Consider the following 27,023-nt stretch of genomic DNA (forward strand, 5'->3'; position numbering starts at 1 on the left):
CAAGATATCTCAAGAATGAAATGCTGGACAGAGATCAAAAACATCACATTGATGCTGCATGACCTACCTTAATCGGATTCTCTTTGAGGATTAAACAAACTAATTGCCGATGCAAGCCTTTATGATGTGACTCTCTAAATGCTTTGGAAATGATGCATATCTTTATAAGGGTACAAATACAGCATACTGTTTTACATTCTATTTACAGCTTTAATATTACATAATTAGTATTTTACAAATTAAGTAAAATATTTACATTTCATGAGTGATAACATCCACTTTATACCGATAAATGCCATCTTTTATGTTAAGTTACATATCTATACTCAAACAAGAGGACATACAGATGTATACCTTTTATTATTCTGGTTCCACTTTCAGGATGCTAGTTTTGAGACTTTCCCTTGCCCAACCAGAATTAACAAACTACAGTACCTTTGCTTTGCAGAATTAAAAATTCAAAATATTAAAACATTCTAAAGGAAAAAAAAAGACCTTACATTATCACTTATTGCTTTTCCTAGTATATACATTCATAGAGAGAAACATTAGTCTTACATTACTGTATTAATGAATTCACACACAGGAAGTTCTTTTATATCAATTTAAACTGCCCACAACACTTTATAACCAAAATTATTGGGAAAAACTAGATAGGTGTCCAAACATTAATCTTCATGGGAAAAGTGGGGTAAGAGTTGAAGTTAGTTCTCACTGTCCAACTAAGCAATGTTTTGCTTGATCATAGTTCTCCATCTGTCTTTTAACATGACACTGGTTCGGTTGTTGAAGTCATAATGAATCAGAATTTTATTCCAATTTCCCACTCCAAACTTCTTTACCCCATTCTTCAGTCTATTGTCTTCTTCCCAAGTCCATCGCTTTAGAAAGATAACAATTGTACACACTAAATTTTCCTCCGTAGAAAGTTCTAATTTGACACATTTAGTATAAATACCAGAAATGTATGAAAATATTGTTTATATTTCACTTATTAGGTTACATGTATTCATATAATGCTACATTAAAGGTAGGTCAATTCTACATTTTCAGGTTACATCTGATACTTTGGGAGATATTTTCCTGTTTGGGTTTGGTGGATTTAAGTAGATAGCCCTTTAAAATAAATCAATTTGGGCTCCTGAAGTTTCACATAGAATGTCACATAATAAAGACATAGGTGCATTTTGAAAATTCTACCCAGTGTCCGACTGGCTTTCAAAATTTACTAAGGAGCCTAAGCTAGACAGGCTCTTGAAAATTTTATCTGTGATGACCAAGACTAACATTAACTGACATGCAGAATGACCATTCAGACAACAGACAGTACTTAGTCAATATGATATATAGGTAGCTATTTCTGTGACAGTTTCACTTGAGAAATAAGTATCAAAAGGAGATGCTGCGTACCAACAGCAATGGCATTTCAAATGTTAGTTCTTTTTATCCAGGATTTTAAATACAAGCACGTGTGTATTATTTCTATTTAAGACAGAGAGGTAAGCAACTTGCTCAAGGTCATAAAGCAACTAGCCATCTGACATCTAGTCATGTGCACTAACCAGAAGACCATGCTACATCTAAACTAATCTAAGACTACAACAGTATATTTAGTATGTTTTGCTATTAATGCAACTATAATGATAGGCCCACAAGTACAAAATTAAACATACAAAATGCATCATAGAATATCAGGGTTGGAAGGGACCTCAGGAGGTCATCTAGTCCAACCCCCTGCTCAAAGCAGGACCAATCCCCAATTAAATCATCCCAGCCGGGGTTTTGTCAAGCCTGACCTTAAAAACTTCTAAGGAAGGAGATTCTACCACCTCCCTAGGTAACGCATTCCAGTGTTTCACCACCCTCCTAGTGAAAAAGTTTTTCCTAATATCCAACCTAAACCTCCCCCACTGAAACTTGAGACCATTACTCCTTGTCCTGTCCTCTTCTACCACTGAGAATAGTCTAGAACCATCCTCTCTGGAACCACCTCTCAGGTAGTTGAAAGCAGCTATCAAATCCCCCCTCATTCTTCTCTTCTGCAGACTAAACAATCCCAGTTCCCTCAGCCTCTCCTCATAAGTCGTGTGTTCCAGACCCCTAATCATTTTTGTTGCCCTTCGCTGGACTCTCTCCAGTTTATCCACATCCTTCTTGTAGTGTGGGGCCCAAAACTGGACACAGTACTCCAGATGAGGCCTCACCAATGTCGAATAGAGGGGGACGATCACGTCCCTCGATCTGCTCGCTATGCCCCTACTTACACATCCCAAAATGCCATTGGCCTTCTTGGCAACAAGGGCACACTGCTGACTCATATCCAGCTTCTTGTCCACTGTCACCCCCCTAGGTCCTTTTCTGCAGAACTGCTGCCTAGCCATTCGGTCCCGAGTCTGTAGCTGTGTATTGGGTTCTTCTGTCCTAAGTGCAGGACCCTGCACTTATCCTTATTGAACCTCATCAGATTTCTTTTGGCCCAATCCTCCAATTTGTTTAGGTCCCTCTGTATCCTATCCGTGCCCTCCAGCATATCTACCACTCCTCCCAGTTTAGTATTATCCGCAAATTTGCTGAGAGTGCAATCCACACCATCCTCCAGATCATTTATGAAGATATTGAACAAAACCGGCCCCAGGACCAACCCCTGGGGTACTCCATCGAGTACTGCACCGATAACTCCATCGAGTTATCAAATATGACAAAAGAATTTCCAAACCCAACAAAGCTAGAAACCCTCCCAACTCAACCCTCAAAAAAGTCTTTAGTCATAGAGTTAAAGACCAGAAAGGACAACCAGGTCATCTACTCTGACCTCCTGCATATCACAAGACACCAACACCACCTAGCACCTGCACAGTAAAAAACAACAGAAATTAGACCAAAGTATTAACTGTATCAGGCTGGATAAAAATCTATGATCAATTTAAAAAAATAATTTTTAAATTAATTTTTTAATTTAAATTAAACACAGGTATACTTTTAAAATAAACCTATTTAAAATTTAATTTGAAACTTACTATAATTAAAATAATTTAAATAAAAAATATTAAGCAGCACAAATTTTCTGTTGAAGATCAAAGTAAAGAATTGGTGGAAGTCACAGGCTAAGCACGTGGAATCAGACTTTGTTGAAGTGCTAAACTAATTTCTGACAGCAGTAGCCTCTTCTGTCAGAGAATATTTTCTTCATTTCAGTTTATTCAACTACTTCAGTTCAATTATTAGTTCAGGGTGGCCCAATTGGTGGCCAATGGGCCACTTCTGGTGCTCATGTTGTCCACTCCCCCAGCAGTAGCTGCCTGGAATGTAGAGAGCATTGCAGTGAAATGCTGCACATGCCAGAAACCTGCTCTACAAAATGGCGTCCTTCACATGGCATGACTTCTCACGTACCATGAGTGCGAGGTCTCGCTGCACGGAGGATGTCATTTTGTGCTACAAAATGGTGTACTCTGTACAGTAGTACTTGTACATATGGTTCACTGAGGTCACACTGCCTGGAGGACACCATTTCATTTCTGTATTTGGCATGCGGAGGTGCTGCACAACTGCTCATGCACCCCATGTGACTTAAAAGTTGATTGAGTCAAGAAACCAACTGGGAGTTGCAAACCAGGAAAGCTCTTTTTCTTCTGATCTATGATCAGTGTGAGAGGATGAGCTCTATTAGTTCTAAAATCTTGAAGGAAAATCAGTTCAATTTACTAACTGCAGATAATACTTTGTTTTATTCAACAGTTTGCTTTGAATGAAAAACAGGTTTTGATAAACCCTTTTCTCATGTATCCAGCATATTTCAGATTTTTTGTATTAAATAAAACTATTTAAAATGCTATTTGTGTGCAATTTTAATCAAATTAGAATTTCCATCCAACTAGAGCTTGACTCAAATCACAAGTAAAAATCTAGTAAATCCACCTTTTTAAACAATTAAAAATATAAAAATGATTAATCTGAATAAATGAAAGAGAAACTATATAATTTCTTAAATAAGAGTATATAGATATGGTGCATCCTCCTGATTAGTAAAAAGTAATACCAAGCTCAGTGTAAAGGCTATGTTTAGATGAAAAAAAAAAAACCAACATACTGGAATGGTTACCAACCAATGAGAGTCAACCTTTCTTTAGGAAATAACTAAAAAGTAAAAACTCAAAAGATACAAAATGTATTTAAATCAAAGTTTCCTGTTTACTTATTTAAATCATAATTAAAATTGACGATTTAAAATCAATCCACAATGTTCTTGTAATATACTACAGCAACTTAACTCTTTTGGACATATGTAAAGATGAATAGGAAAAAAAAAATCCAAAACATAGCCCTTCCTCTGGGAATTCCCTGCTCTCAAAACATACAAATCTAGGGAAACTGTCAGCTCAAGTGTCCCAGCTGATCTCAACTTTCAGGGTAAAGCATGGAGAGGGCCAACTTTTAATATACTCTAACTGTAACTATAAAGCCTGTCACATTTCAGGTTCAGACATCTCAAATTCCATAAAGAAACAAATGGGAAGTAAATGGAATCTAGTTTTATAGCTCTAACAGGTACCATTTCATTCATAAAAAAATGAAGCAAACTATTTGGGAGTTTATAGCCCTACTAAAGGCTCACTTTTAACTAGCCTTCCAATGCTGATGTCCACTCCTAAACCTTACCAGTCTCTCAAACAGCATATTGTATACAGAATTAAACAGATTTTCAAATCACGCAGAAAAAAAAAAAAAGAGTAAGAGGGAACTAAAATATTCTCTCATAATTTTACTGTTTGCATCATCCCTTGCTGTAATATATCTTAAGTAATATTGTGAGCTGCTTAGAGGAGGAATAGCAGTATGCCTTCTCTGTTCGCTAGAGAACTAGGCAACAGCAGTAACAGTAACTGGCAGATTTCAGAATTGGACCCTACCTCCCTCTGCTTTTGCCCTGTTCTTTCATAAGGTGAACACATTTTTCATGTAAATCTAAATGTACTCATCAGTTGTCATTTTTCACCCCAGGATCATAAAGAGTTTTAATGATAAAGGAGTAACTGTGTAAGGGTGAGTTATTCTGGAAATGCTACCAGAAGGGTAACCATGACAGTGCTCGCACACTAAAACTACATGATTTATGCTGCCAGACCCTTTCTTACTCCTATGTATTATTTAAGAATCACATTGTGATAGCAACCAGAAAGTACCACTAGGATAGGAGCCTGAGCCTCATTCTGTTAAGTGCTGTAAAAAACACAGACACCATCCCCACCCTGAGTTTATATCCTAAAAATATTTCCATTCCTATTTCATATAAACTGAATTTTAGTTTAAAATGTCAAGCTTCCTCAGTCCCCCGAGTGTCCCCTTCCAAACCCATTCCTAAAATGTAGGATGAAGGACTCTACAAACATTGGGACTCAATAGCTTAGATTTATTCAGGGCTAGATTTGTTCCAGGTTAATGCTGCTAGTTACCACCCGTTAAGCCAAATGGTGAATCTGGGCACAAAAAGAGCAAGCCAGTACTGACCCAAATTGAAAAGTTGGTGACAAATAATTACAAAAAGCAAAAAGCAAAACTAACAGTTTAAATCCTCTGTGATAAGCTACTACAAACTCCTCTTAAATCCTTTACATATAATTGCTCTTTGGAAACCAGTATTACACATCCTTGGAAGTTAAATTGAATCCTCCCCACCAACCTGTCCAAAAAAAAAAAAAATCTAAATTTTCTTCTTTGACACAAATAAAGGTCCAATTCTGGATCCCTTGCTTCAGCAGCAAGCCCCACTGATTGCAGTTGGGCTACTCATGGCACTAAAGGACTTCTCACACAAAGAAGGGGTATAAAAGGGAGCTCTCTAGCACCGTAAAATAAGTAAGTGGCACTTGCATCTGTAGAGTTCAATTTACTACTGAAAGGCATTAGAAATTACAGAGGATTCTCCTTTCAATAGTGTTGCATCAGACTAAAATGTAACTTAACTGAAAAATGTTGCTATGAAAAGCTGAAAACGGGCACTGAACCATTGCAATGAAATGCCATTACAAAACAAGAACAAACAAAGCCAACATTGAAAGAGGGACTGCATGGAAAAGGGAGTTCTAAAAGTCAACAACCCTTTCTGTGACATTCACAGCATTCTTTAATGCATGCAAACAGTCTTATATAACCCACATAATTATGTGGATGAGCAGACTCAACTTTTTGGAATACCAAAAACATTGCTCTGTGTAATATGGATACTGGAGATCCCACTGACAAGGACTACTGCACAGAAATAGCAAGGAGATAAAGTATGCATTCTATAGGTTCATGAGAACAATTGTGTAGAATTTGAATTTTTTTCTTTCCATTCTTTATAAGAATTTAGAAATTTTTCCCATCCCCTACCAACTTTTATCCATTTCCGTCTGTTGTTGGGTTTCTGCATTTTTATAGGGCTGACTTTACCATATAGTTAGGAACTGTAACCATCATAGCTTCTAGTCTTTGTAAGGTATCTGTTCACAACGATCATTAAAGTCAGCACAAGTCTGTGAAAGGTGTTTGTAATTAACTACTGATGCAGAACTACCATAGCAAAGAACAAAATATTGATAATATATACAGTTTTTCTGTATTAGTGAGGAGTGAAAACTTAGCACCAGGTGCAGTATAAGTGGGGTTTTGTTTGTTTTTTTTTTTAAATCATGTGGCAATGTGCCAATATTCTTCATGTCATTAAGTGGCAGTTTTTGCTACCTTCATCAATAATGAAACAAGAGGAAAGGGGGCGCTGCTTTGAGCAATTTGGCTATGTTTCTGTAAGAAGGGAATAAATGTTTTAATGCAAACAGATGCATTGTTAATGTGCCCCTCTAAAATTTTGTTTTGATAAAACATCTGTAGCTTCTAAGGAGATTGTAAAGTTTTTGCCATGGTTAAGCTTTGCTTTGAAATTTGTGTTTCAAATCAGTGTTTTAATGTGGTGCCTGTTCCCATATCTAGTCTCTGGGGAGTATGGATTTTGGTGGCTTAATAATGGATCTCTCATTAGTAGATGGTCTAGTCTGAGGATTGGATGTACCTGTAAATTTAACCAGTACTTTGACTTCAATATAGGCTATTAAGGAAGGGAAGAATAAAGGAGCTAGAAGGACATTTATCTACAGCAGTGGTTCCCAAACTTGTTCTGCCGCTTGTGCGGGGAAAGCCCGTGGCGGGCCAGGCCGGTTTGTTTCCCTACTGCGTCCGCAGGTTCGGCCGATCACAGCTCCCAGCGGCCGTGGTTCGCAGCTCCAGGCCAATGGGAGCTGCTGAAAGTGGCGTGGGCCGAGGGACGTATTGGCCGCTGCTTCCAGCGGCTCCTGTTGGCCTGGAGCCGCGATCGGCCAAACCTGCGGACACAGCAGGTAAACAAACTGGCCCGGCCCACCAGGGGCTTTCCTTGCACAAGCGGCAGAACAAGTTTGGGAACCACTGATCTACAGTAAACTGATAGGAAAGTTGTTTTCTCTAGTTATTCTTAAAAATTTGAATCACAAAAATAAGTTCATCTTTTCCTGATGAACTCAAGGTAAAAGGATGAAACAGCTTGTGTCAGGCTGTTGTAAATGACAGTTTGGAGACTCAATATTTACAACAATCTTGTGCTGTCTGACTATCTCTTCAGAGTGCCCCTCTACGTTGAAAACTGAAGCCTATATTTTAGCTTTAAGAGTTAGAAGATTTTATCATTATTTTGAACGTTGTGACAGTCATTTCAAAAAGTTTACTGTATACCAGATGTATTATTTCAAAACAGTAGTAGTCTTGTTCCCAAGCAAAGTCAAGTGCACTTTAAATACCCTTTTCATAACATCCCTATATTAAGGTCATATTTCTAGGTTTCCCAAAGTTAGGTGGTACTTTAGTTTGTGTCTGTGATGTAACTAGCGTTTAAAATAGTGACTACAAAACAGATTTCTACATTTTCTTCATGGATAAGGCCTTTATGAAATGCAGCATTATGGGAAGTTGCCTGTTATCAGACTACTGTAATAGGTTTACTTTGAAAACTCCATCCCAATTATGTATTTTCACCCTTACAATGGAGCACTTTGTTCACTAAGGTGACAGTCCAACATTAAGCCACTGCATGACAAAATCATTGGTGCTGGCTTGTCCAAAGCTCCTGCCAGGAACTGCTGTCTTATAGCAACATACTGCACAGTAACTAAAGCTGGAAAGAATGCTATGTTACATTTCCTCTGATGGAATACCCATACATTTTGTAGATTAATTTTAGGTTCATTTATAGCATAAAACCAATACACACCTGCTTCTTTCGGCGAGTTGGCCTGTGAGACAGAGATTTTCCATCATTTTCAATGTTCTGCAAATCACTGAGACCTAAATTAATAAGTTAAGCACACAAAGATCAATAAATGTCAACGTTCTGAACCCAATTCTCCACAGTAACATTTACACCCGTGAGAAGCAAGAACAAAGTGAGTGTAGAATATTACTGTTTGATTTGTTAGCCTTTACATCTACTTTGGACTATTGTAAGTGTCTATGTGGGATAAGCACAGTAGAGAATCTGACCGTCTGTTGGGGTACTCAAAAAAGAAGAATACTTACAAACGGCCACTAAATTCCTGCAAGAGATTGTACCAGTAAAAGAATTTTACTTGTACTTTAAATATTTAATGAACAAGAATTCTGAACAGCATTAAACATTTCTCCATTACTACAAATAAAACAGTACAAAATCTACCTTGTAACTATTTACATGCACCTTTGACCACCTACCCATCTCCCCTGCGGCTTATTTTAACATCCTAAATCTGTGCAGCTTTGCCACAGCTGTCTTTTTTAAAAAGCTAGTCACTGCCTTCCTGTTTCTTCTTCCTCCCCTACAAAATGAGGAATTTCTCCCCAGAATTACCCTAGCCAGAGATCCAGGACAGACACTACTAACTGATTTCTTATAAATAAAATATACTCTAAAGTGCAATAAATCATGAAGTGGAAAGCATAATCAACCGTTTCCTAGATCTTTTGGTTTGTTGGTGACTTCAAATCATTTTACAAATTTTAGCTCTTGAAGTTTTAGAATTTGGCCCTCAAATCTGAAACCAGGCAGAATCTTGAGGCACCGTGATTGCGGCTTTCCTGTTCCAAATGCAGACAAAAAACGGTGGAGTACTTGAAGAACGAGCTAATAGCAAATTTCAAGGGAGGAAAACAGTCATGTAGAGGTAATATTTTGAAAGCCCACGAGTGTCAAGAATTTATCTGTGAATTGTTATATTGCATTCGGTGTACCACAAGTCTTAATGAAAGCCACAGCATACTCACTTTGAAGACAACTGGTATTTCTGTGTTTTGTTATCCCATTAGAAGACACATTTTCTAGCTTCCAGAGGGTGTGGCGTGCTAAGGAATAAAGGTGTTTGCGTGACCTGCAAGATACATAAAGATATAACGACTAGACCTGCTGAAACATTCAGGAATACGTGTGACAGCTATGCAAGCTGACTTTTCGGTTTGGTTGCTGAACTGAAAAACACAAACATTTTTTCCAACTGAAACCAAATTTTCATTTTTTCTTGGCAAAACAAAACATCAATCTGAAGTGACATTTCAAAACTGTTAGTTTCTAAAGTTTCAAAAGAAACAGTTACCTACATTTCCGTAACTGCTGTTCTTTGAGGTGTGTTGCATATGTACATTCCACTAGAGAGATGTTCGCACCCTCTTGCAAAGATGTCAGATTTTTTCCCCCCTCAGAGGTACCCATTGGGGCAGCTTGAGCGCCCTCCGTCGCCACGTGGCACTGTGTGCTGGTATAAGAAGGCAGAGCCACCCCAACCTGTCTCTTCCTTCGTACCTATCTGACTCCAATAGAGAGGGGAAGGCAGGCAGATTGTGGAATACACCTCAAAAGAACAACTGTTGCTGAAAGGTAAAAAACTGTTTCTTTGAGTGATTGCACATGTCAATTCCACGTAGGTGACTCTCACGGAAACAGCTATGGAAGTGGGTTCAGAGTCCATCTAAACAGTGATCACAGGATCACCTGTCTAAAACTGGCATCGTCTCTGCACTGACAGTTGATGGTGTAATGAGAAGTGAAAGCGTGGACTGACGATCAACTCGCTGCATTACAAATATCAACAATTGGTACTCAAGCCAGGAAATCTGCAGAAGCTGCTTGTGCTCTAGTAGAATGTGCCAGTTCTGGAGATGGTAGGGTTGTGTTACACAGTTGGTAGCACAAATAGATGCAGGGAGAGATCCAGAAGGAGATTCTCTGGGAGGAAACTGGATTGCCCTTAACTCTATCAGCAACTGTGACAAAGAGCTGTAAAGAAGTTTGGAAAGATTTAGTGAGCACTCAGTAGAAAGCTAATGCTCTTCTCGCATCCAGTGAGTAAAGTCTTTCTTCATGCTTATGGTGATGGGGTTTGGAAAAAATGTTGGCAGATGTCTCGGTTAACATGAAAACTAGAGAGACTACTTTTGTAAGGACATAAGGGTGTGGACAGGGATAAACCTTATCCATTTAAAAACAGTATAAGGTGGTTCTGATACTAGAGCTCTCAGCTCACCAACTCTTCTGGCCGAGGTAATCACTACTAGGAATACTACCTTCATGGAAAGGTGAAGGAAGGAACAAGTCACAAAAGTTTCAAAGTGGAGTCCCATTAGACTACTCAGGGCTAAATTAAGGTCCCCAAGAGAGATGGGGTCCCGCACTTGAGGGTACAGTCTGGTCATGCCCTTCAGAAATTGACTAACAATGGGATAGGAGAAAAGGGGCCTATTATCCTCCCGTATACGGAAAGCCGAGATAGCAGCCAAATGTACCCTTAGGGAACTAATGGTCACATTCTGTTTTAGATCTAGAAGGTAGTCCAGCGCAGCTTTCGGGGGTGCTTTATGAGACGACACAAAAGGGCAAAAATTGTGGATTGGTCCTGCTTGGAGCAGGGGGTTGGACTAGATGACCTCCTGAGGTCCCTTCCCACCCTGATAATCTAGGATTCTATGATGAGCCCAAATGGAGAAGCACTTCCACTTGGGCAGGTAAGTGATTCTAGTCGAGGGTTTTCTACTATTTAGAAGTACATTCTGGACAACTATCACTGGCAGTATGAAGGAACTGAGGGGGATCGAGGATAGCTCTGCCCTCTTATACCAGCACGCAGTGGCGTGTGGCTATAAAGAGCCCTCAAGCTACCCGATGGGTACTGCCGAGGGAAAGAAAAAAAAATCTCCAACATCTGTGCATGAGGTGCACACAAATCTACAGTGGAATTGACACATGCCATTGCTTGCAGAAGAACAAGCTGTTCTAAATTTGTTTCCTTTTTTTTAGTCAGCCAAGACTATTCAAGAATTTGGGGTGAATTCTCAAAGTTTTGGTTGCCTCAAAATTGCATTTTTTGGCAAATTTTCCATCAAAATTTCACCCAGCTCTAGTAACACACAGCAACAAAAAAAAAAATTCTCTACCTTTTTAGAGGTTCTCTTGCATTCTCTGATGATTCATTTGCAATACTTCTTTGCTCTTCTAGATTACTGAAGGAAAAAAAAAAAAAAGATAGAAATGTTTAAAAGCCAAAAGTCATCCCCTAGACTTCAGCCCTCCTGTCTAGACAAGTAAACTTATCCTCTCTAATAAAACTTCTAACAAAGTATACAAAGGTTAGCTATGTAGAACCATTAACCTCCTTAGAGACCCATTAGCAGCCTATCCTTAAATCTACCCAAAGCATAAAAAAAAAAGATAGACCAGTGGCAATCCCCAGGCCTGCCAAAAAACAAGAATATGTGACTAAATATAATACATGCTTAAAACTGAAATATTAATTATAAAGAAGTCCTTCAAAGAGTAGTATGCCCATATTTTCAAACTTTAATTCTAAACACTTCTTATAGACAAACTATGGAAGCCATTTGTATTCTTCAACTAAATCTTCCCTATCCTGTATTCTATCACTCTCTCTCAAGAGATGTAATCAGCGTAAGGCACCATCCTTACAACATTTTGCAATTACTCTTCACTAATAGTCTAATCTGCATCCAAGTTACCTTCCTTAGTGAAATGTTCAGATCAAGCATAAAACAGTAGCAGTGAGGACTACATCCACAATGAAGATCTAGCCCACCATCTTTCTCAGTAAGAAACAACTTGTAGCAGATCTAGGATTTCAATAATCACCACAGCACATTCAGTCAGAATGAAAAGTGAATGGCCTTCAAGTTTAGTCAGTCAAACTTCCACAACATTCCTCATTATTAAAAAGCACATCAGTGCTTTCAAACAGAAGCGTTAAGAAGTTCAACTGATTTGGAGTAGAGCAAACAGTTTTTTCGGAGACCCAACTACTTTCTACACTATGACTACAACTAGTAAACAGATGACCTAATTTACTAGAGTCATCAGTGACCTAGGGACGGGTTCCTCCCCTCCACTTTGGCAGAAGCATACCAGGGCATGAAACCCTCGTCTCCCTGCTCTTTCCTCTTCATATACCAGTATGTCCTGAATTTGAAGGGCAGGACTAAAAAAGCTTGAGCATAAAGAAAAGTTAAAATAGATTTCAATGTTTTTAACTGTCACAAGGTTTTGTTCTCTAACAACATTTGTTCAAGTTAAAAATGCATCTTCAACAAATAGTTACTAAGTCCGTGCCAAGCCCTACCAACTTGTTTTCTGTTGGACATTATCTTTTGGAAGAATTCTTTTACCTCCTTATAGTAGAGCCCTGCGTGGGACTATTTTTTTAATCCTGCTCCCGTCCTGCCCCTTACCTGGTCCCACATTGTTTCTTGCATTTGTATCCTGCTCCCACCCACAGAAAGTTAGATCCCGCAAGAGAGATTAGCCCATGCTACTAAAAAAAACCAAAAAACAAAAACTACAGTTGGTTAATATATTGTAAAAAAAATGGAATTCACACAATTTTTACTACTAAAAGAATAAACAAATCTTGCTTAAATCATGTAAAAAACCACTAACTCAGACAAGTCTCTTTCTAGCTCTGACTTAGTCTGAGTATTAAAACCTTTTTTTTTAAATAAAGTTTCCCCACAAATTGCTGCAGTCTGTTTTTTTTTTTTTTTGCAACCCAAAACAAAGTAAATTTTACTCACTAAGCTAATTTCAAGTACCACTGATAAATTCTTACATGGTTACTGGTATGATGCTCAGTTACAAACCTTTGTTCTGTTTCCAAATTACTTTCATTATTTGTTTCAATACTATTTCCAGGTTTATTGTGAGACATTGTTGCTTCCAGTCTTTTAGTCTCCACCTCTTCTGTGGCTGCCTATGAGGATTGTAAGAGCAAGTGATGCATTTATTTGAACATAAACTGCAGCTAAGTAACAACATATATTACTGTTATAACACATGAAGTAGTTACTTTCAAGACATTTCTAATAGTAACATTTTGCCATTATGATAATGCTACTTTGAATATATTTCATTAGGTTACGCATAGAACTAAAGTTCCATCAGAACACTTATCAAAGTTCAATAACCAAAGACATTTTAAGAGAGGAACACATTTGATGCTATGTACATTAATAGTTATACATGTTCAAACAAACAAGGGTATGCGGGAGATGCACGTTGTATGTTTTAGAGCAATTCTAAGGGAGCAAATGTTATTATAAAGGCAGATTCAATGGTACTGCTTGTATGAATAGATCATACCGGCTTTCTTGCAATTTTAAATTTAAAACTAAATATCTGATCGCTCAGAATTTAAGAATATTGGTACGACATGTACAGCAGACACTTTTGGTGTGGCTGTAACAGTAACAAATATTATCTAAAGGCAATCAAGATATATTTTATACACAAGTGGAGAGAGAAGCAGAAAAAGTGTAATATTCATAGTCAGCTATTTAAAACCATCAATGTGTCAGATAATGCTTGAAAATTTAAAGTTAAAGGGACACATTTGAAAATCATGTTTGTGCCTGAAAATGTTGTACCTATTATTTTTAAAGTTAAAACCCGAGATTGTAACTGACAAATTGAAAAAAAAATTATCATCCCCAATTTACTGTGTATGAATTCAGATGGATTTTGTTGATGGCACTTCCTGTCTCAGTACTAGCCTGATGACACTGTCTCCACATTGCTCTGGCACAGCTTACCTACTCTCTCTTTTCAAGGCCCGGCAAGGAGCTCACCAATAGCAGTAGCAGCTGCACTTCTGAAGATTGAGTTTGGTGGTAGTCAAGAAAGTCAATCCTTCACTCTGACCCACATATGGGCCCCCTTTACCCTACCCACCTCCCTGCATGGTAACAGGGGACAATGCAGCCAAGTGAGGTGGAGTTGTGGGACTTCTCTATGCCAGGGAAGTACAGGCATCTCTGTGGGCATTTGCAGGAGGGGAAGGCAGCTGACTGTGCAACGGAAGGAGGGAGCTGTTTGCTCCCCAGGATTCCTCTGCATGTACCAGAAAGTACTTCGGACATTGAAAGGACTAACCTCAGTGATGCTCCTGAAGAGGTCAACAGGGATGGGTAGGAAAGCAGGTGTGGTATACTGTGGGCCTCAGAACACTTGGTGTGGAGCTCCTGGGTCTTCCTGTCTCACCTCTACTGAAGAGAGGCATAGCAACGGTAGGGAACTGACTAAAGCAGAGGTGGGCAAACTATGGCCCGGCAGGCCACATCTGGCCCAAGGGACCATCCTGCCTGGCCCTTGATCTCCTGGCCGGGGAGGCTAACCCCTGGCCCCCCAGTACTGTTCCCCCTCCCCCGCAGCCTCAGCTTGCTGCACCACCAGCGCTCTGGGCAGTGTAATTGGCTCTGGCCAGGAGGCTGCGAACTTCTGCTGCTCTGAGCAGCATGGTAAGGGGATGAGGAGCAGGGGGGTTGGATAAGGGGCAGGGGGTCCTGGAGGGCAGTCTGGGGACAGGGAGTGGTTGGATGGGGCAGAGGTCAGGGGACAGGGGTCCCGGGGGCGGTTGGATAGGCGTGGGGTCCCGGAGGGCCTGTCAGAGGGTGGTCAAGGGACAAGGAGTGGGGGGGGCTGGCAGGCCGGAGGTGGTGGTTGGATGGGTCAGGAGGTTCTGAGGGGGGCAGTCAGGGGTCAGGAAGTGGGAGGGGAGAGAGGCCAGCCTGTTCAGAGAGGCACATCCTTCCCTACCCGGCCCTCCCTACAGTTTCATGACTCCAATGTTGCCCTTGGGCCAAAAAGTTTGCCCACCACTGGTCTAAAGGGATTTTCTTTGGTGCCCTAACAGGAATCTGAATTTTTTTTAACCAATTGAAAAAAAAAAAAAAAAGTTAGAACAGAGCCTGTCATGGATTAACAAAGCAACTGACTGCTCAGCCAGAGCGGACTGGCAGCCCCACAGCTGCTGTGAGGATAAAAGGGCTACAAGGCAGGAGGGTGGGCAACTGCCAGAGACAGAGGGATAGCAGAGAAAGGATCTCTCCAGTAGACTGGTGAGAAGCTGCCAGACAAACCAACCCACCAAAGGGAGAGAAACAGGGCAAGAAGCTGGGGAAGATTACAGAGGTAGGAAGTCACTCAGAGAACAGTAAGGGTCTGTGAAGGGCTAGTGCTGGCTGTTACTAACAAAGGCCTTGGGCTGGAACCCAGTGGAGCGGATGCACCTACCTACCTTAGCCAGGGTCTTTTACAGAAGAAGCTCCTATCTCCAGGAGAATTAGGACTGATTAGCTCCTACTGGAGTGTCACAACTTCTGTTCCTGTATTATCCTAACGGGGACAGAGACTATTGAAGACCTGTCCAGGAGGGGTCAGTTCTTGACAGTGATTTGACAAATGCAGAGTTGGGGTGTGACAGCATAATGAGCAACGGAGACAGGTTGGTGTAGTTCCCCTTTCTGCTGTAAGGGGACACTAACAGATAAAGACCCCCATATTACAGTGCTACTTTGAATGCTTTAAGTGTACTTAATACTTTGAATGCTCTCCGCTTCTAAAAAAGTTACAGCAGCTCAGATTTGAGTTAAAAGACTTGTTTCTCTCTCTTCTTTAGTTTTGTAAAATCCCACACAAAGTTTTAGAAGCAATCCCCTGAATTACTCAATTATAAAAAGCACACTTTAAAGAATTTCCCTCACTGTTGACTATGTATAGTTTTCATGAATATATCTTTTCAGTATCTGCGTAAAAGAAGATGGAATCTATTAAAGTGTCATCCTGAAAATGAACTGCGGTAGAAGTGTTATTCCTTCCTATTTGAAATCATTGTTGAGATAGATGGTGCATAAGGAACATTTTTATTAGAGAGAAGTGAAAATAATTTGATTCGTTAATCGGATATTAACCTACAATAAATGTCTAAGCAGTATAATACTAAAAGTTTTATAGGCTTAAAGAAAAAATAAAGCATGAAATAGCTAGGTACAGTATTTTTAAACAATCTGTTCTAGATGACAAAAAGTGGTCCTCTTACCCATACGCAACTTTAAAAGGATCAGTTTTAATCAGACAATTCTTATTTTCTCATATTTCTTTTCTAAATAAAGCTTGTTGTGCAATACTTTCATTTCCCACATTAAGAAAATATTTTCTGTAGTAACTTTTGTGAAATTTATTCTAGTATTCGTCTCTCAAGCACAAGCTTTTCGTTGTTTATTAATGGAACCATATGTGGAAAGGTAAGGCTCTTTTATCTCTAAAAGTGCTCAAGGTACTGTTCTAGTTCAGGAGATGAGTTGAACATTTTCCATCCCCTTTATTTTGCCTCATCGTACACCATTTTTATCAGCTTTGTGTTTACTCAACATACCTTGATTAGAAAGTTTGTTGAGTTTTCTTTCAAGAAAACATCAATGTAAGACTTGATTTTATCGATCAAGAGATTATAACTGAAGCTCTGGAGGAAAGGCAGATCTGGATCGTTCCCATTAATTATTAAGGCCAGCTTCATTCTTAAAGCCTATAACAGAAAGAAAATTCAGAATATACCAAAAATTCATGTTTTGTATGTAATTATATAAGTAACACCTGCAAATATATTTTATAATCTGCTTAATATCACTTCTCAAATTTCTATTCTACACTGGCTGGAAATGGCAGTTATCAAAAACTTAGAAGAAAGGAAGGCTATTTACTAGTAACTGAGTCTTCTGAAGGTATTGCCTACATAGATCCTTATTTTGGGTTCTGTACCATGCCTTATTAGTACCAGAACCATTTCAAGGAGTTTACCGTTTGGGCTGCATGAACATTAAACCTATGGATTCCAAAACTTTCCAGAAGACCCTTATTTCCTCTTCACCTTCTTTAAGCCAATCCTACGACTCCAAGGAAATGGGAAAAAGGAGAGTGGAGCAGAAAATTCAAACTCCTCCCGTTGTTAGTAAATAAAACTTTTTCTCTTTTATTGCCTCTGCAAATTACCACTCGAAGAGGTTAGCAATTGTTAGTAATATTCAAAAAAAGAAGAAGAGCCAACTAGTACTAAAGCAATGAGAAAAAGTTGGGTCAAGATGTGACCTGAACTCCAGACATCAGCCTTCCAAATCCCGCAGACAGTACTGCAAATTCATGTTATGGAAGCGGACATAGCTTTAAATTCCAACTCCTCCTTGTGCTGCAATTTGTGGTAACTGACACCCCCATAAGGGTGAAAATATCACTTATAAGAGAGGAAGTGAATAGAGCACTCTGCAATGGTTCAGGTGGAAGACTCATGAGTATGACCAGAATAAAATTCAGGTGCCAGGCTTCTAGAAAACTTTCAAGTTTCTTGGAAATGTCAAGTTGCTATGGAACCCAACACAATCCATGCAGAGGAATGTATGGCTTTACCTTGTTTCTCAGCACAATCACCACATGCCTGCTTGTGATTGGTACTAAAGTTTTTTTTCCTTTTTAGAGAGTGGTTCTGCTCATAAGAAACTTCATAAAAATGAAAAGTCTTTATTGATCAAATCTGTTCCCTATTGTTGGATCATAGTAAAGAAGTTATGTATTAAAATCACAAATGAGTTTGATTCCCCATAATTAGTAATACACTGGAATTTAAACTAAGAGGTCTCTTGGTTTTTGGTACTGTTTTTCTCCCTCTCTGTGTGAAACTTGTAAGCTGCTAATTGTGTTAGTACATTCTAAGACAGAGTCTGTTCTCAAAGCAATTCTTTGTAACAACTACTCACACAGAGAGAGACTCAAAGCAATACTCTGTAACAACAGAAACAGCACCCAAAGACTCCCCGCCCTTTTGTTGTATTCATCTCGCTTTGTTAACAATTGTGATTAAAATAGAGATAGAGCATGTATGTGAACGGATGCTTGGTGTGGATAATAACTGAATGATCAGAGAGGTGCCAGCCTAAGAACCCAGTGTCCATCGGCTGAAGAAAGCGTCAAGTGGAAATAACCAGAGGACCCCCGGAGGGCAGACCTGAATCCACCCAACAGCCTCAAGGATGGGAGAACCAAAGAACAAGAGAACATCTGGCAGCACGGAGCAGTCAGGAATGTGCCATCTGCTGATTGATTCAGCAACAGCATGATGAAGCAATTCCCACAGACTGGCATAGGAAAAAATTCCTATAAAAATGGACTCTAGAAAGTGAGAACTTTGGGGTCTGATTCTGCAAACCAACTTCCAGGAGCATCAGACAAGGCCCTGCTCCCTCCTCATGTCCAGGCCACCGGCTTGGCATAAGGAACTCTAAGGCTGGTAACTATGATAAACCTTGGAGAACGTGTGTGTGTGTGTGTGTAAAAATATGAAATTGAATGGAAGTGTGTGTGTAAAAATATGAAATTGAATGGAATGTTATAGCTATAACTAACTGCTTACTAGGATTCTTTCTGTATTCACAATAAATGTGGCATTTTGCCTTTTCCCTTTTAATAAGATCCTGCTAGATTTTATTGGTATAACGCTATGAGTATGACGAGTATCATCTGCTTTAGATACTAATCAGTTTTTATTGCTCTTTACTCCTGTTTGAAAAGTACTGACAACTACTATGAAGAATAAGGTGGATTCTATTTCTGCTTGTGAATCATTAAAATTGTTCACTGAATTCCAGTTATGCTGGTGAAATCCTAATCTAGTCAAAGTTGTATGGTCTAATTCCTGGAAGATCACTCTGACAGCTGGCTCAGTGAGAGAGGCAGCTGAAAGTATATATGGCAAACAACAAACCCCAAGCTAAACAGCCTGATTTTATTTCCCCACTCCCTTAAATTCTATACAAAAATGAAAATATAAAAATAAAAAAAAAAAACCACACACTTTAAAAACCGGCAAACCAAGACACCCAGAAGTTATCATTATTACCTTATTTGATTCAGATTCTGAAAATAGTCTTTTAAGGACTTCGGTAGCTTCCTTAAAGTATCCTTTCTCTAGGTGGACGGCTACAGCCTATAATGAGGGTAAATACATTGTATCTATAGGATATACTAAAATGCAATACCATTTAGAAAATCTGAAAGTATAAAACTTGTAGAGCTGCAGCTCTACAATGCACCAAATCTAGAGTAAGATCTCCTGCTTAAAATCTGAACTTGAGTTTTAACTGATTCCCCATGATAAGGTATTATAGTGGGAGAAATTTTTTACTATTAATTTTAGAGCAAGGAAGTTAATTAAAAAGGGGTGTATATTTTGTTATTTTTCTGCATCTAGCTATGGTACAGTGTGGGTAAGTACTTCACTGTAAGAAACAGAAACAAGAAGTACAAGATTCAAAGAATGATTGCACATTTATATGGATGGCAAGAACTATCCAGAAATAGTGAATATTAAAAAAAGAAAGGGTTTTGAAATGACCCCATGCCCAAGGACTGAAGTCAACCTCATCTGGGGGTTAATATAAATTTTTGCAGGTGCAGATTATCCTACAACTGTCTATTGTGGTGTATCCTCACACCTTCCCCTGAAATTCTCATTTATGGTTTCAACAGCAATTACACCTCATCCCACTTGCATATATTTTCCTGTTTTTGAACTAATGTCATCATTTTATTTTTTAAAATCAATCACATTACAGCTCTTTATTTTGATGGGTAATGTCAATTTCAGAGAGAGAAACCCTGAACATGTTGCAATGTATAGAATGTTCCAGATCATTACAATTAGCAGATAATCATATTGCATAAACAATTTAGTAATTTATTACCAAAATAAGTTTCTTCAAGTGTGTAAATGACACTAGTTCAAAAATCCAAACGTAAAGATTGGTATCTTATAAATAATCACTTCAGCACAATAAACGTTTTTTCATATCAACATTGACCGTATGTTTGAGAAATAGAATAGCAAAATGGAGCTTCATCAAGAACTTCAAGAAAGGGCTTTAGCTTAAGTCAAGCATAAAAAATTTCAACCCCAAAACAGTAATTTAGTCAGACACCACAGGGGCCTGAAAATAGGAACCTGGAACGCAAACTCAATTCCATGCAGCTACTGTTTCACTAAACAGATCAGATACTAAATTACTCCTGCTGAAATTCTTCTCCACTACCCAATGCACAGAATTAATGTTCCCTGCAGAATTACACTTTTTCCATGCAGAATGTGTGATTTTCCTTCAGACAACGTTGTCCCTGGGGGCAGACAACGGGAATGTGACTACATTGGGTTATTTTGATATATAAAATATGCAGAATTCCTCCAGGAGTATAACATATAAGTTGAACTAGAACTCAAGAAGTTCTCTTTTGAGTATGTGAATTGCTAGATTGTTTAAAAAAATATTTATGCAGATGAACACATATACCTGAATCAAAATTAAGCGATGAATATCTTCATGCAGGTTATCTGGTTTGCTTTGCTCTTCAAGCAATTTCCAAATTGACAGAGCAGATTCCAAAGGTGAAATTCTCTGATCACTTTCAAAGCAACGACCTTAAGAAGAAAATGAAATAAAGTTCAGAGGTAGCTCTTTCTTTTAAAGTGGCAAATAGTAATAGCATGACACCATTTTCCTATCAGCTGAAATTATCACATTAAATATATTTAATTATATGGGTTTGTTTGTTTGTTAACACTGTGCATAATGAGTATTGGTGTTTTAAAAAGTTCACGTCTCTTCAAAATATTTTCAGTGTGAGGATTTGCTGTCTTACATTTTCTTCAGATGTGTTCTGCAGAACTGAATGAGAGTCTTCTCAACATTAGCAAAACATGACAGGAACTGAACTCCTTCCACATACTGGTGGCTGCACTACTGTGCCTTTGTTTTTAAAGCAAGTTATACTTCCAGTGTTGTGATTAGCTCAGTATTCTTGCTCAGAGGTATTAAGTTTAAATATGGTTGTTTGTATGAACAGTCTTTATTTTGGCTATATTGGTCTACATATACCTGGAATCTGGCTCAGTTTTTCCTCTTAATTTCAACCGATTAAATTCTGACTCTCCCTCTTCTCCGTACACACCATACAGAGTAGTTTTGGAAGTTTTTTCTTTCATTTTTTAGTATCTATCTTAGCAATAGACAGAGTATCATTCCTCCTGAAACTACTGAAATAGATGTTTTAAAGTCAGCCACACTTGATATCACTTACAGTATAGCTGGAGACTCAAAGAAAACTGAAGTGCCCTCAATTTCAGAGAGCAGAAAAATATTTATATAAAACACACATGGGCGTGGTCAAACTGGGAGACAATGGGCACGGCCAGCCAACGTGGAAATTACTACAATTCCTGGGGAGCTGCTGATTATGAAGCTCCTAAGAAGTCCCAGACATAAACTAAAGCCACCTCTCTTCCCTTCCGATACAAATAACCTGGCACTGCTGTCTGCCCTATCCTGGAATGAATGTCTCCATCAAAGCAAATACCCTGCAGGTAAAGAGGGAGAGCACAGTTTACACCCTGTGCAGGTGTGAATCTGGCTGTAAATACTTTAACCCTTTCTGTTCAAGTGTGTTTTACTCTTTCAGATTTAGCAGCTAAAGCTTTACATCTAGCAACACTAAATCTTTTAGATGGAAATGTTTCAGAGTAGCAGCCGCATTACTCTGTATCCGCAAAAAGAAAAAGGAGTACTTGTGGCACCCTAGGAACTAACAAATTTGAGCATAAGCTTTCATGAGCTACAGCTCACTTCATCGGATGGAAATGTAATTTCAGTTGCCCACAACAAATTCTGACTCAATTACTTCTACTGCTTTGAAGATGTATGCTGCCAAAGAAAGTAGGATGGACTCCGCTTACTGTAAACCTGTAGCAATGTAATTGGCCTAGTGGAATAAATTTCATACTTACTAAGAAACGTGAAGAATTCACAAGAGGTTTACAAGATGATGCTTAATCTGGACATTAGTATAGCTCAGTTTGAGCTAATTATGTTCTCTACTTTTCTTTATAAAATGTTTTAGTCAGATTACATTTGACAAGTGCCCACGATACCTTCTCTCTAGTTTGTGTAATGCAGTATCTAAGAAAAATCGCCATTATTTTAAATGACAAAAAATGGTAAATTGAGAGAACCATCCCTTTCCATTTTAAAGGTTACTGTTGTGTAAAATAGACAAAACTACATAAAAATGATAAAGATAAGGATACCCTATAATGAAGTATAAAAATACTGTATAATCAAATCAATTTCCATACAGAAAAAACTGATAACAGTTTAAAACAAGAAAAAGTTGAACACTGTCTGAATAATCAGGTGAAAAATATATACCAAAGAAAAGCTATTTAATTATTCAGTTACTAAGAAAAGGGGGAGGAGGAAGGAAAGGAAGACCTCATTTGGTGCACCATGCCAAGTTAGTGGAGAAAAGCATATCAGCTTCATCCAAATAACTGTTTAAAATCAGAATTACATTAAAAAAGAAATATTTACCAAGTGTTTTTCCTTCTGAAATTCGTGTCAAAAACTGACACAGGTACACTGTTTTCATCTGATGAGTAGCTATTTTGGACAGGCCATTAATAATAGCTGAAAAAGGAAAGGGTAAACTTTAATTAGTTTTGTTCCAGCAGTGCCACACTGTGGCTAGATGTAAAAGAGGCACAGAACTTGCCATACCTATCTGATTTAAAATACTTTACTAGTTTTCTAACCAAAGTAAATGCTTTTTAAAAGTATTAGCGGTCATTTTCAAAAATGCACTAGTAAATAACTTCCGTCTCCATTACAAAAGGACATAATCAAGTTCACATTTAAAACAGATTACTTGAGATTTACAGCAGCAAACTAGAAGTGACGGAGCACACCAGAGGTTCATATTCTGTAAAATATTTAGCTAAGTTCAGAATCGCACAATACCACATGTAAATGAAAGCTTTTGTTTTGCTCAGAATCTGAAGTGAGATGAATAAAATACAACTGGAGACTTCAAAGACATTTCTAGGGAATATCCCAAAACCATGTGCTACCTCAGAGACAAGGAACAAAGGAAATAGGATTACCTAGACAAAAAATTCATTTGTAGCAGTTACTCTTGCTTTGTCAGTCAGTTACCATAGCAACTTTTTGAAAGACAGAAATTTTTCAGTAAAAATCAGTTTAACTGAAAATGAAGGGGATTACAAATATATAAAATTAATCCAAAAAGATTTCCCCAACATGGTTTCATTTCCAGTGTGGAGGGAAATTGCTGGTGTAATAGCACAAAGAGTCCCTTCCTATTACTGTACATATAAAACTCCCACACAAAAAATATTGAGAAAGATGTATCATGGGAGCAGACGACAGCTGAACAAGACGCATTGCAGTAGACAGATGGAAATGGATACAGTGGTTTGCCGCTTGTTCACAAGGCACAAGAACATCTCATCTCCCATAACTGTCCCATAGGTCACTAGTGGCCTTTTGCAATCTCCAAGAACCCAGTCCTTCTGTCAGATATTTGGAAAAACTGTGGGATCCATATCCAGAGGACACTGCAGCTGCAGAGCAGCGCTGACAGACAATGGTTCAGAATTCAAATCAGCATGATTAATGTAGACAAAGGACAAAAGATGTGTTTCTATACTTAAATCTTCATTCAGGTTAACTTGATTTTTTTTCTCAGGATACACTGTCCTGCCTCCCCACCCTAGCATTTTTTGTTTTGCATCGTCATCTGGCATCTCAACACACATTAATTAACCCACTTTCAAAATGAGTTAATACACATGCAGAATTATTTCATATCCACTGTTCTGCCCCAGGCAATCTTTCCACTGCTATCCCACACTGCCTTGCTGGCCACATGTATGCCTCCTACTGCTCTGGGGTCATCCTGACCAGATGTCGCAGTCAAATGCTGGTGCCAGCCGGGCCTCGGCCCCTGAGACTGGGGAGTCCTCGGCGTGGGGCGGGGAGCAGCGAGCTGCGCTGGGGCCAGGATCGGAGCAGGGAGGGGCGACAGCTCCGTCGGCGACAAGAGCCACCGCGGGGCGGCCACGCTCGTGTGGGCGCCCAGCCCGGGACCGTCACCCGCGGGAAGCCTCCCCCCTGCAGGACAAGTGGCGGCCCGGCCCAGCGCGCTGCCCGCGACGCCCCCGCGGCCTCGGCCGAGCCAGACAGCAGGACACGGGCACTCACGGAGCTGCCGCGACCCGCCGTCCGCCCTCACCCTGCGCCGTGTCCCGGCTCCGCTCGAAGTCCCGCGTACGCCCCTCCCGGAAGTGCCGGCACAGCGCGTAGCAGGTGAAATCCAGCATCCAGCCCGCGGCTACGGCCTCTGTCTCCGCGAACAGCTCGAGGGACACCGGGGCGCCGGAGGAGCCCGAGCCCTCCACCTGCACGGCCCCGTCCATCTCCCCGCGGGGCCGCGCTCCCAGCCGCTCCGCCTCGGCCCCGCCTTGTATTTTCAAACCCGCGCGCCAACAACGTCTGGCCTCGCGCCGCCAGTAAGCGCAGTGCGGGCGGGACGACGTCACCACTACGCGCGTGCTCCTCGCTCAGGCGCCGCCTCTTCTGCCTTGCAAACCCCGCCTTCAGCTTGCTTCAATTTAATGCCCCCAAACACGCCCGCTGCAGAGCCTTTGCCGCCCCCACGAGCGTCACTTCCTGTGGCGCGGGGGAGGGACGGACATGGCCAAGTTCACGGCCGCGTTCAGTCAATAAAACTCTCCCGTGAGTGGGGCTTTGATTGGCTGGGAGATGCCCGGGGGGCGGGAAGAATCTGGGGGGAAGGAGGAGGACGTCACACAGCACACAAGCCCAAGGCAGTGACGGGGTGTTGTGTGCGTCCTGGGGTTGGAGGAACTCCCCTTCCGTTTATGGCCCCTGCCGCCTTAGGAAAGCCGCTGCTGGCCCCCTTGTTCCCGTCTACTTCTCATGTTTGCGTCTTCTTCCGTGCTGCCCTTCACCCCCGCAGCTACAGCTCAGCTCACCTCACCTCCTCCCTCTGGCGCCTCCTCAGCTTCCTGCACACCCACACTTCTTGCATGAAGCCCTTCCTGGACACCAACCCGGGGGCTACGGAGCTGCCGGAGGGACAGTCTGTCAGGAGCAGCAGTTAGGCCAGGTCTATGCTACAAACTTACACCAGTGTGGGAAATTTTTTTTTAAAAGGAAAATATATTAAAAATATGTTAAAATAATGTTAAAATATGTTAAAATAATGTTATTTAGATTGCAAAGTCAAGCACGCAAAAGCTAGGAAATGCCAAGTTTACACTTGCCTGGGCAACATTTTAATTCTGCTCCTGTGTATGCATTATGATACAGTCTTTAATTTTAAAATCTTTAATTTTAAATTTAAAATCTTTAATTTTAAAGGTGCCACAAGTACTCCTTTTCTTTTTGCGAATACAGACTAACACGGCTGTTACTCTGAAACCTGTCTTTAATTATATGATCACATAGTGTTTTTTCACAGGATCCTTGCCTTATTCAGTGCACAGGATTAACCAATTGCTAGATGTTAAGGCCAGAAGGAACCATTAGGATCATCTTGTCTGACTTCCTGTATAATGGCTGGCCATAGAACCGTACGAAATAATTTCTCATAACTTTTGCTTTAGCTATAGCATATCGTTTAGGATCTTCAGTCTTGATTTAAAGACTCTTGAGTGATGGAGAATTACCTATGCCTAGATAATTTTTTCCAATGTTTAATTACCCTCCCTATTAAATATTTGCTCCTTACTTCTGGTCTGAATTTACATGGTTTCCGTTTCCAGCTATTGAAACTTGTTATATTTATGCTTTCTTCTGGTAGATTAAAGAGCTCTCTACTTTCAGAAATCTCTTCCCTATGTAGGTACTTGTAGGTTGTGATCAAGTCATCTCTTAATCTTCTATTGAATAAACTAAATATACTGAGTTTCTTAAGTCTCTGAGTAAAAGGAAGGCTTTCCAGACTTCAAATCATTCTTGTAGCTCCTTTTTTAAAACCTTTTTCCAGTTGGGTGCATGGATGCACAACTGGGCAAAATTAAGGTTGAATGGGCAACCATATATCGAGTGCTTGACTCTGCAACCTAAATAAGAATCTTGTAACATACATTTATTTTGTTTTGTTTGTAATTGTTTATAACTTGTGGACATGCAATAAAAAAGGAGTTGAAAATAAATGAAATATATATTTATATTTATGAAATATAGATATTTCACTCTGTGTTGTCTACCTACAGAATCTTCATTGGCATAGCTATGCCAGCAGAGCCCCTTATTGGAGACATCATGTAAACCAGCAGGAGTTCAGCTGGCATAGCTACACTATATTACAGCATTAGCTAAGATGACAGAAGCACTCTTCTGTTGGCATAGTTCTGTCTACACTGGGGGTTTTGCCAACAAAGCTATGTCAGCTACAGGGGTGATTTTTTTCACACTCTTAGCCAACTTACCTCCACTGGCAAACTTTGTAGTGTAGATGCCGTAGTGAATATTGTTAGCACTTGTTTGATTTGGTTTGTTTATATTTTTGTGGGATTTCTGAAGTTCATATATAGATTCACTCCTCTTTATGCATTATTAAATATTAAACAACTTTTAAATGTAACATTAAACTGATATTTATTACAAAAAGAATATCAGTAGCATGATTCTCACTTAATGTGATGTAGCTGGGGAGACAAACATCAGGGGATTCAGTTTAACGAACTCTATGAGGATCAGTTCCCCCCTGCAAAGATTAATTCAACACAGAAAAAGAA

At 39.6% G+C, this 27,023-nt stretch overlaps 1 protein-coding gene across 3 annotated transcripts; it reads right to left on the bottom strand.

Annotated features, from left to right (window-relative positions):
- Nucleotides 1–214: 214 nt before the first annotated feature.
- TERF1 (telomeric repeat binding factor 1) lies at nucleotides 215–24,816 on the bottom strand. Of its 3 annotated transcripts, none has more exons than XM_077810147.1 (10): nucleotides 24,491–24,816; nucleotides 22,771–22,866; nucleotides 20,698–20,825; nucleotides 19,254–19,340; nucleotides 16,743–16,892; nucleotides 13,174–13,283; nucleotides 11,464–11,529; nucleotides 9,304–9,407; nucleotides 8,279–8,352; nucleotides 215–881 (listed from the first exon to the last, which is right to left on the bottom strand). In XM_077810147.1, exons 1-10 carry the CDS (start codon nucleotides 24,672–24,674, stop codon nucleotides 723–725), a joined length of 1,158 nt encoding a protein of 385 aa, XP_077666273.1. In that variant the 5' UTR covers nucleotides 24,675–24,816; the 3' UTR covers nucleotides 215–722. The 3 variants fall into 3 exon arrangements, with proteins under 3 accessions (XP_077666273.1, XP_077666274.1, XP_077666275.1); XM_077810149.1 differs by having other exon boundaries at nucleotides 823–907; XM_077810148.1 differs by lacking the exon at nucleotides 19,254–19,340.
- Between the last annotated feature and the right edge of the window lie 2,207 nt (nucleotides 24,817–27,023).

This window comes from Eretmochelys imbricata, chromosome 2 (genome assembly GCF_965152235.1).
Source record: "Eretmochelys imbricata isolate rEreImb1 chromosome 2, rEreImb1.hap1, whole genome shotgun sequence".
NCBI classification, from domain to species: domain Eukaryota; kingdom Metazoa; phylum Chordata; order Testudines; family Cheloniidae; genus Eretmochelys; species Eretmochelys imbricata.

Coding starts and splice junctions, on each gene's coding strand:
- TERF1 (XM_077810147.1), bottom strand. CDS start 24,674: ATGGACGGGGCCGTGCAGGTGGAGGGCTCGGGCTCCTCCGGCGCCCCG. Junction 19,341..20,697: donor ATCGCTTAATTTTGATTCAG/GTATATGTGTTC, acceptor CCCTCATTATAG/GCTGTAGCCGTCCACCTAGA. Junction 8,353..9,303: donor AAATACCAGTTGTCTTCAAA/GTGAGTATGCTG, acceptor TTATTAATTTAG/GTCTCAGTGATTTGCAGAAC.